At 40.6% G+C, this 11,294-nt stretch overlaps 1 protein-coding gene across 1 annotated transcript in view; it reads left to right on the forward strand.

Moving 5' to 3' along the window:
• Positions 1-11,294, forward strand: part of SYK (spleen tyrosine kinase) — a 52,773-nt gene that overhangs the window by 20,645 nt on the left and 20,834 nt on the right. Inside the window, exons 6-8 of the mRNA XM_011991203.1 lie at positions 1,008-1,076; positions 9,089-9,176; positions 9,557-9,734. Coding sequence (XP_011846593.1) covers positions 1,008-1,076; positions 9,089-9,176; positions 9,557-9,734 — 335 coding nt within the window. The remainder of the gene's footprint in view (positions 1-1,007; positions 1,077-9,088; positions 9,177-9,556; positions 9,735-11,294) is intronic.

Consider the following 11,294-nt stretch of genomic DNA (forward strand, 5'->3'; position numbering starts at 1 on the left):
GTCTCGATCTCCTGACCTCGTGATCTGCCCACCTCGGCCTCCCAAAATGCTGGGATTACAGTCGTGAGCCCAGCCTATATGGACTTTTTATGCCCTTTAATGCCATCTGTGAAGTGTGCCCTCTGCACCTCACTTTTTGCCTGGTAACCCTTGAAAAACAAAATCTGCAGAAAGCCAAATACACATCCTGCCTCCAGTAGGGACAATTGGCTGCCCAGGAGCTGAGCCCAGGTTGAAACAGGGGAGGCCATCCAGAAGCAGCACTTGTTATCAAATGCAGGGAACATGAATTTGCTAAAATACCAGTGAACTTTGGGATCAAAATGTAATGCCTTTATGGAGGTGTGACTTTATTTTGCCCTTTACAGGGCTCTCAGGCCTGGCAACTCTACCTTAATATTATAGGCTCCATAAGACAGATCCGTATACCCTTCAGGTGGATGAGGGCTTAGGGCTGAGAACTCTTAAAATAATGTCAAGCCCTGTGTTTAGCCATCATCACCCAATGGCTACAAGAAGTTAAATATTTTGGAATAACTTTTTAATTGACTGGTAAAATACGTACGGAGAAAAAATGCAGAGGTCCTACATGTACAACTCAATTAATTTCCACAAAAATTTTCCAGCATGGAACCAGCACCCACCATGAAGAAGCAACACAACTGAGCACTCAGATCTACTTGTGGTTTCTTTCGGGTGGTTTGTCTTGAGTTTGTGACTTAATAATTCCACATGAAGCATGAGCGAGTAAATGTAACAGCTCTAATTTTGTAGCCTTCAGTGGAACATATTTCCCAAATATATTTCTAGATCCTTCTCCCCAAGTGGCAGGCCCTTCCAGAAGCCTTCCCAATGATCAGGTGTTGCCCGTGGTAGATCTCATTGGCGGGGGCAGGAGGGGGTTAGTGGTGCGATTACAGAAGCAAGTTTAAGTAGCATGTCATGGAAGGGGTCTGTATTTGTCTTCTGAAACATTTACTGTTCCTCTTTGCCATTGTGGTTTCTAGACTTGGTCAGCGGGTGGAATAATCTCAAGAATCAAATCATACTCCTTCCCAAAGCCTGGCCACAGAAAGGTGCTAAAGCATCCCCTGCTTGCTGTCCAACTAAGTGGTAGGACCAACCCGCACTCAGCTCCCGCCCGCCCGGCCTGCCCTGCGTGTGCGCTGCCCCCCACCTCTTGCCACTCTGCTTCCAGGCCTCTTTGCCCTTGCTCACACCTGCCATTCCTGGGCAGCCGCACCCCAGGTACATCATGTGCTTTTTGTGTGGGTCCTCCGTCCGTCAGCTGGAAGTCCATCAGTGTGAGCATGCTTTCTGTGCTCAAGTGTCTTTTTAAAGTCGTTTCGGTTGGCGTCATCTGTCATAGCTAATTATCATGTCGGAAAATCTTTTCCAAGATGGCCCACTTACTTTTTGGTGGCCAGACTCCGGTGTTGCAGTGTTCTGGTAATTGATTATGTAAGTTACGTTGTGATGGAGGGAACGCCCGGGTTTTGTGAGGTGCGCTGCACAGTGAGGTCAGGCAGTGCATGGTGACTTCCTTATGGCTTAAACGTCTAACACAGAACTGCAAATGTGACATGTAAGGAAGAGGTGTAATCTGAGGACTAGAAAAAACAGTTTTCTTTCTGAGGCAGTAATGTTGACATCTCATTGATTTCCATGTTTTGTTCTATTATTGGATTTTGAGGGAAAATAAAAATAAGTTCTTTTTAATGACTTTTATTTATAATGACTCATTTATTCCTTCCCCCAAAATATGTATATATGATGTGCTTGAATTGCTTTTTTTCCATTCTACTTTTATTATCAGTGGGGTAAAATTGATTCTTTTTATCAGAAATTCTTTTTGTTTTCATAGTAATTGGTGTTTTTACCGATATTTTAGCATATAATTGAGCATCCATTCATAAAGTAGATTGCCTAAAGTATTTATTAGAAACAGCAGAAATAAAAGACATAAAACCCGTGAGGTTTTATTTAGTAATAATTTTCCAAGTTTACTCGTACTCAAGAAGTTCTCAATCATGTTAACCATAGAACAGAACGATTTAATGCAGTGTTTGAGAGGAAGAAAAGGTGTATTTTACACCTGAATAAAATAACTATGTCTGTTTTTCATGTTTACCCAAGGCAAACCACGCCCACAGATTACCCACAGTGGCTAACGAAATACCTAGAATATAAGTTTTAGTGCATCTTTAGACTACAGGAGAACATGTCAGAAAAAAATTGAAGAAAATATCAGTTACCACCTAAAAATAAAGAAATATGTGTGTAGATAAGAACTATAACATCATCAAAAGAGAAATGAGAAACTGGGAGTAAGTAGCACTAATGCTGACATATAGATTAATAGCTTTAATATACAAAGAGATTCTACAAATCATTAAGAAAAATATTAACTGTCTACTAGGATAATGGACAGGGAATATCAGTAGTAGTTTATAGTAAAGCAAATATAAATAGTTCTTTTTTGTTTTTTTTTGTTGTTGTTGTTGTTGTTGTTGTTTTGTTTTTTGAGACGGCTGTCACCCAGGCTAGAGTGCAGTGGCGCCATCTCGGCTCACTGCAAGCTCCGCCTCCCGGGTTCATGCCATTCTCCTGCCTCAGTCTCCCGAGTAGCTGGGACTATAGGCACCCACCACCATACCTGGCTAATTTTTTGTATTTTTTAGTAGAGACGGGTTTTCACCGTGTTAGCCAGGATGGTCTCGATCTCCTGACCTCGGGATCCACCTGCCTCAGCCTCCCAAAGTGCTGAGATTACAGGCGTGAGCCACCGCACCCGGCCATAAATAGTTTTTAAACATATGAAATGTTGTTTAACTTCATGAGAAGAGAAATGCAAGTTAAAACTATAGTGCTTAACTGTGTCCACCTATGAAACGGATCCACATTTTAAAAGCTTGGTAACTCTGTAGTAAAGGCGTGGTAGATTAGCACTCCTACTCTTCCTTGGGGAAGTCTGAAATGATGCAATCTGTAAGAAAGGCTCTGCAATTGTATTTCTAAGTATGTAGAGATATTCTTGCATTTATGTGAAATCATGTACATGTGAAGGTGTTTTTTCCAAAACTGTATAATTGACAAAGTCTGATAATAATTTAAATGCTTATCAATGGAAGACAAATGAAATTAGTTACAGTAAAATTGCTACCGTGGGAGACAGCTGAGATCTAGAATTGTTTTCAAAATATAATGTTAACTGTAAAAGACAATGTCATGTACACACACACACACACACACATATATACAGAATGTGTTGATATCGTATAGAGTATCCTAGAAAAATACAGAAAATACTGGCAATGCTGGTTGCCTCTGGAGTAAGAGATGGGAATGTTAAGAAATTCCACTTTTCATTGTAAATTCTGTTGTATCTTTTTAAATTTGAGCCTGTTAAAAAATTTTAATCAATTTTTTAAAACAAAATTAAATAGTAGAGAGTAATTAATCTTATTACTATTGTGAAAATACCTTTCTGGCAAAAAAAAAAAAGTTTGGTTTCTATTTAAGTTTATAAGAACATTAAAGTATACATTGAATTTTTTATAGAAGTAAGAAACTGGGAATAAGTATTACTAATGATGACACATATATAGTGCCAAAAATATCAAGAGATAATTTTTAAAAGATCAAGGTTGTGTGGTTTAAGCTATAGACTAAAAATATTTTAATTGCTTGTCAGAAATATTTTAGAGCTAATATGTATATTTTCACAAACACACGGGGAACTTTCCATTATGTAATCAGTCATGAGAAAAGAATTGTGAGAATTATGTCAAATGTCCCATCATGTTAGCTAAGAGATAAATAACTTTCTTGAACTTGTTAATTTTCTCAGCATAAATAGTTGCTTTAATAATTCAGGCACAAAAAATATATATATGTTAGAACTTGAATTACCTATAGCATCTAGATAGTTGATGAAAAGTATGTGTTGATTTGAAGATGATTATCAATCAGATAATTGAAATGTTTCATAAAATTACTAACAGGCTGATGCATTTTAAACTTGTCTTTAGAAATTAGTATCATACTTCCAAGCACAGTGGCTCACGCCTGTAATCCCAGCCCTTTGGGAGGCCGAGGCAGGTGGATCACTTGAGGTCAAGACGAGCCTGGCCAATATGGTGAAAACTCGTCTCTTTTACAAATACAAAAATTAGCCAGGCGTGGTGGCACACACGTATACTCCCAGCTACTCAGGAGGCTGAAGCAGGAAAATCACTTAAGCCTGGGAGGCGGAGATTGCAGAGATCGTGCCACTGCACTCCAGCCTGGGCAACAGAGCAAGACTCTGAGAAAGAAAAGAGAAGAGAAAAGAAAAGAAAGTAGTAACATGCTTATACAATATAAACAAAATTAACTTAAGAATACAACTAGTAGTCTTTAAATGAATTAAACCCATCCCAGTATTAGTCCTGGAATTTCTTTCTCTGCTGCTTTAAGCACAGAACCTTATCCTTCTTTTATGGAAAATAGGTGGAAATTGAAGAGCAGCATCCCTATAGACTTCCAGGGAACTTTTCAGCTTTGCATTTCAAAGGCACATCCCCTAAGAGGATTAAACTGAAATGTGTCCCAGAATTTCCAATTAAAACCCATTTTTCATGTTTTATTCCAACACATACATTGGTGATTATAATATTTTAAAACTTACATTTAAGTACAGGGCTCAGTGGGAAGAGAAAAAAGAAAGAAACATCCTCAAGTCATACTCTTTTGCTTGGTAATGCCTTAGTAGACTAGACCCTTGAGAAAATGTGTTTTCATATAATTAGAAAGGAACAGACTTTAGATCTTCGCTGTAAGAGAAGAGGAATTGCAGAGGTCGGTGTTATTTTCATGGATCTCAGAGCAAGGCTGATGGTAGCCTATTTCCTGGCCAACAGTCTACCCTCGCCTGTGGGGGGTCTACTGAACCAGGGTAATTCCTCCAAAAAAAGGAAACCACACCTAGTTTATTGCAGCCAATATTCTAAAGCCAACTGGCTCTTTTGTCACTATTATTGTGATGACTGATGACTATATTGTCATCTGCATTACTGCTATTGCCTAATTTGAAAATGGCCCAAGAATCTGGGAGTAAAAATTAAGATCTAGTAAATGGATGTTACGACACTTGGCAATACTCTGGAATCAGGAAACTCTGAATGGGCCTGTCAGTTCCATAAACCAATAATTTTTTCCTCTTTTGTTCACTTTTGGATCCCCAGCTTTTAAACATAGGTGCTCAAAGAATACTTGTGAAGTACATTTTCTATTTGAAGTTAAACCTTACCAATAGGAAATCAGGGATAATAATTTATAACTGGACTTATTATTGCAGAGTGATGTCATTACCTGAATTCATAAAATTTAAGGAAAAATCACCAGTTGTTCTTTCGGAAGGTAGAAAGCTAAGGTGGCTCATGCCATCTAGTGGTGGACTGCGGGTTTGAGCCTGTTCTGAGTATTGGCGAAAATGAAGAAAATGGAATGGTCAGCATTTCATTTACATCTTGTTGCTCACCGTGCAGAACAGATGACACTTACTGATTAGGACAGAATGGATCTCTCAAATACAAACATAAAGAATAAAAGGCTAATAATAATGTAGACTGGAAATACATTTTTTATTAAAATTGAATGTCATTACTTTTTTAAAATAATATTTTTACAACTTATCATTATGCCACTGTGCTCATTCTTTACAAACTCCTCAAATTTTTATTTTTTCTTTTTCTTTTTCTTTTTTTTTTTTGAGATGGAGTCTCGCTGTGTCTCCCAGGCTGGAGTGCAGTGGCATGATCTCGGCTCACTGCAAGCTCCACCTCCCGGGTTTATGCCATTCTCCTACCTCAGCCTCCTGAGTAGCTGGGACTACAGGCACCTGTCACCACGCCCGGCTAATTGTTTGTATTTTTAGTAGAGACGGGGTTTCACCATGTTAGCCAGGATGGTCTCGATCTCCTGACCTTGTGATCCACCCACCTCGGCCTCCCAAAGTGCTGGGATTATAGGCGTGAGCCACTGCACCCGACCTAAATTTTTCTTTTTAACTGAGCATTTTCTTTTAGAGGTTATTTTAGTTATTCTACTAAGTGGCATATTCACCAAGTGCTTTGGGAAAGATGAAACGTGGATTTTGCATCATCTTTATCATAAAATAACTACTGTTCTTTTAACTGACTCAATAGGAAACCTCCCATTTCTTCCACATTCTTCCAACTGTGGCATCATTCTTTGCTCCAGTCCCGTTAGTCACCAGAAAGCGATAAGGGCAGGGAGCCCAGGGATCTGGGTAGGAGAGAGTTGATGTGGGGTTATTGAGAGCCGTGAGAGTTCTTTGTGGCTTGGCTTAAAAGGCTCATCATCACATAGTGGTCTGTGCTGGGCAGCATGGAAATGAAGCCCCAAGCTTCCTTGGCTATAAACATGGAGTTCTAACTTCCAAGGAAGATCTCCCATCTGTTTCCCGATCCATAAGCCAAGATAGACTAGGGCTGAACAACACACTGCTAGTGAGGGTATAAATTATTCATGCCCAGGGGGTTAGATTCTCTGTGTCCATCGCTACTAATTTTTACTCATTCCTGACACCCTAGTATCCCTTTCAGCATATTTTGACAACCCCATCTCTGTTTTAAAATTCTTCCCTACGGGATTCGTATGTCAGGGAATTACATTCTGGTTTAATTGGAACAAGCCATTTGGAAGTCCTCCTGGTCTGGAGAACATTCTGTGAGTGTAGAGAGGCTGCAACCCCAGGATAATGCCCTCAGTGGGAGGGACAGGAGGTCTTACGTCAAGAAGGGGTGATGCTCCCTCTCATCGCCTGTGATGGCTAGTCCGAGGACATCCTTTAATGCCATGTCTGTTCAAGTTTCGTCTTTGGATCTCAGAATGTGCCTACCTGCAAGGAAAATCAAAGGAGTTGAAATGACAGTAAATGTTAACACTTAAAGAGGCTTTAAAAAAAAAGAAAAAACAACAACAACCTATTTTCAGCCTAGAATTGGTTGCGGGAGGGAGAGAACTGAGAAAAAAAAGAAGGATGGAAAGCCTAGGGAATCACCCAGTTTCTGTCACCCAGTTTGCACCCTGGGCTGCAGAAAAAGGTGAGACTTGCTTTCATTCAAGGACATTCACAGAGCGAAGCGCGTGGTGACTTGTAAGTTTGTAGAGTTGGTTCCCGAATCCACCCCACATCTGTAATTTCAATGCAGCCACAGTTAGCCATGGAGACACTCACATCTAGTGGCAGGCAGCAGGCACCACGTGCCCATGAGTGGTGGTGGTGCTATTGAATGAAATGGTCTTTCCCACCTGCCTCACTCAGCTTTCCAGAGGCAGGGTAATTGTATTACAAATCAGAAGTGAAACCACAGCACAGTCCTGTAATCATATGTAAATGTTTAAAAGAAATAGACTGTTGTTTGGAATTATTCATTCTTATTTCTCTTCATTAGCATAAAGGCTTGAGAGAGAGCTAATTTTTAAAGCACATTAGTTTATACTTCATTCACATCTTCTAGTTTTTAGAAGTTATTTTCATTCATTCGCCCATCCATTCATTCATATGTTTGTTCAACACATTTTTATTGAGCGTCCTTGTGGATGTGGCACAGTCCCCAATGCGGTGAATAAATGTCTCCCCCACCTTGCACTTATATTCTATTTTTATTCTGATGTATCATAGTTACTTCTGTTAATCAGTTCAGTAAGAATGCTGAGATAGTCTGTGAGAAAAATGGATCCCGTCGACATCATTGTTACAGATAAGACCCGATGTCCTTTAGCCTCGTCAATGGGCTTGGGCCATGGTGAGCAATGCCTGCCTCTGAAGTACTCAGCAGACCGCGTGAAAGAAGAAAGTCTGGGTGTTTGGAAACGATGGCTGAGTGGTGGTAGTGGTGCATTGTGACCTCATTATTCTGCTTTTGGTTTCTGGCCTTGTAATATTAATAAGGCACATGAGGATTTAGTGTGTACCATAAGATAAGTGACTGTCATGTTAAGCTTTATGTCTCTGTTTCTTTAACTGTCTCCAAAATCTGGCAGTATCTCATTTCTTCGTGGCCAGTGTTTGGGCACTGAAGAGGTCAATCGATATATAGAATTGTGACTCAACTCACACTGAAAAAAAAAAAAAAAATCTGAATCATGGTTCTCCTGTGAATTAAATTTAGTAGCAAGAATCTTGTTTTAATTGGGAAGAAAGGGTGGGTCAGGAAAACTCAAGACAGAGACTTTCAAAAGGGAAAGTCCTTAGGGTAATGAGTAGATTTCCCTCCACCCAGTTGTTTCATGATATAAACTGATGTGGATCAAATAATAGGGAAAGTTGCTGTTAACAGACTGCATAACTTTGTCTCAGATATGCCTCTATTACCTGCTGTGGGCATCAGGAAGAATTGCCTTCCTTCAGCTGCACAAAGAGGAGCCCCCGTCTCACAGGGGTACTGATTTCCAGCAGCAGCCATGGCAGCAAGAGCATTGCTGGCCTAGGTGGCAGCGACTGGCCTTCCCTTGGGACCTGTAGTCACTGACCAGTGCCACCCTCTGCCATCCACCCCAATGCTGCTGCATCTCCACTGAAGATAAAGACTTGGGTGGAGACTAGGAAAACATACGTGCTTTGGAGCTGGGAAGTAGATGGGAGCAGCTGATGAGGACAAATTTTCCTCTTTAAATAATGTCCTTGTAATATGAAATTGAAGAGCACGAGTTAAAGGAGGAAAATGCATCCAAGGCGAACATGCACATCGTCAGTGACCTTTGGTAGGTGGGAATAGGATGTGCCAGGGGGTGAGTGGGCAAGCAGCTCTATTCAGGCCATTGGAGTTGACTCTCACCACACCCTCTGAACACCTCGCAGGATCCCTTGAGTTGTAGCAGCACAAGCTTGCTTTAGCCTTTGCAAGATCCAAATAATTGCCCGAAGAATGAGATCAGCCTTATTTTCCTCCCTGTTCTGTCCTTTGTCTTTTCTGCAAAAGTTAAACTGTGATTATTGGAAAATAAAAATAAGTATGCAGATCAATTTAACAGTTGTATGGATGAAGAAAAATAACCTGTTGTCCTTTATGTACTTTAGCCCTCCCCTGCCCAAGGGAACCGGCCAGAGAGTACTGTGTCATTCAATCCGTATGAGCCAGAAGTTGCACCCTGGGCTGCAGAAAAAGGTGAGACTTGCTTTCATTCAAGGGACATTCACAGAGCGAAGCACGTGGTCACTTGTAAGTTTGTAGAGTTGGTTCACGAATCCACCCCACGTCCGTGATTTCGATACAGCCACAGTTAGCCACGGAGACACTCACATCTGGTGGCAGGTAGCAGGCACCACATGCCCATGAGCGGTGGTGGTGCTATTGAATGAAATGGTCTTTCCCACCTCCCTCACCCAGCGACGCTGGAAACGTCCCTGCCGCTCTTCAGAATTTCTCATCCCTTGCAACACTGATGCTACTCTGAGTTCACACTCCCATGAAAATCATGTTCTTGGAATGATGAATCCTGATGTGGGGTCCAGCTCCGGGTTGTATGTTTCTTGACTGCCTTGCAGGCCCCCAGAGAGAAGCCCTACCCATGGACACAGAGGTGTATGAGAGCCCCTATGCGGACCCTGAGGAGATCAGGCCCAAGGAGGTTTACCTGGACCGAAAGCTGCTGACGCTGGAAGACAAAGAACTGGGCTCTGGTAATTTTGGAACTGTGAAAAAGGGCTACTACCAAATGAAAAAGTAAGTCACAATGCTCCACCGGTCTCACCCTCATGGGAGCTCAGGTTCTAGACACGACTGAGAATAACAAAATGTAACCTGGCATGACTAAACCCTTTTTTTAATTAATGCTATCTTTCTCGTTAGTTTCTGGTACTATTATAATGAAAGCCTTTAATGGCGAAAACTGCAATTACTTTTGCACCGACCTAAAAGAACATGCACCTTATGGAAAATTAGGAAATAGAAACAAGCAGAAACATAAGAAAATAAAAGCATCAATCTCTGGTGTGGTGGCTCATGCCTGTAATCTTAGCAATTTGGGAGGCTGGGGTAGGAGGATTATTTGAGACCCAGAGTTTGAGACCAGCCTGGGAAACATAGCAAGACCCTGTCTCTACAAAACACACACACACACACACACACACATTAAAAGATTAGCCAGGCATGGTAGTGCACATCTATAATTCCAGCTGCTCAAGAGGCCAAGGCTGCAGTGAGCCATGATTGCATCACTGCGCTACAGCCTCAGTGACAAAGCAAGGCCCTGTCTCAAAAACAAAGAGAGAAGAAAAGAAGAAAAACATCATATTTGTATAATACCATCCCAACACTACTACTGTTAACTAAACACTACTGTTAATTAACGTTATAGTATATATTTTTAGATCTTTAGTTGTACACACACATATTACTTAATTAAAATAAAATCATTCCATTATAACAATACAGTGTTTACATTTATTTTCTTTAATTTTATAGTTATGTCTCGTTTTTCTTACTGTGAAAATTGTTGATTCCAAATATGATTAGTATAATTATTTATTGGCTTTATCCTATGATATCCTATGATTTCAAATAACAATACATATTATACAACAGTTAAAATTGCTAAATTTCTAAAATATCTTTGTATTTTTTTTTTTTTTTTTTTGGTCTTTAGAAAGTATCCAACATGGAATGTACAAGTAAAAATACTGGTTTCTAAAATCCTTTGAAACACACCCTCTCTTTGAATTGGTATGATACTAATATGAATGTGGTTGGATTTAGTAGCTTCATGGTATTTCAAATTTAAGGAATTTTTGTAAAAAACAAAATGTGTGAGTAGGTAATTTATATGATTCAAGTAGGTTAAAAATATAGACAAAAGTATACACAGACATACATGCTTTTCGGCCAGGTGCCGTGGCTCACACCTGTAATCCCAGCACGTTAGGAGTCCAAGGCAGGTGGATCACCTGAGGTCTGGAGTTCGAAACCAGCCTGACCAACATGGTAGAACCTTGTCTCTACTAAAAATACAAAAAATTAGCTGGGTGTGGTGGTGCACACCTGTAGTCCCAACTACGCAGGAGGCTGAGACAGGAGAATCGCTGGAACCTGGAGGAAGAGGTTGCAGTGAGGCAAGATCACACTGTTGTACTCCAGCCTGGGCAACAAGAGTAAAACTCTGTCGAAAGAGAGGAAGGAAGGAAGAGAGGAAGGGAAGGAAGGGAGGAAGGGAAGGAAGGGAGGAAGGGAAGGAAGGAAGGAAGGAGAGAGAAAGAAAAGAGGGAGGAAGGGAGGGAAGGGAGGGAA

The sequence above is a fragment of the Mandrillus leucophaeus genome, unplaced genomic scaffold, assembly GCF_000951045.1.
Source record: "Mandrillus leucophaeus isolate KB7577 unplaced genomic scaffold, Mleu.le_1.0 Scaffold391, whole genome shotgun sequence".
Lineage (NCBI taxonomy): Eukaryota > Metazoa > Chordata > Mammalia > Primates > Cercopithecidae > Mandrillus > Mandrillus leucophaeus.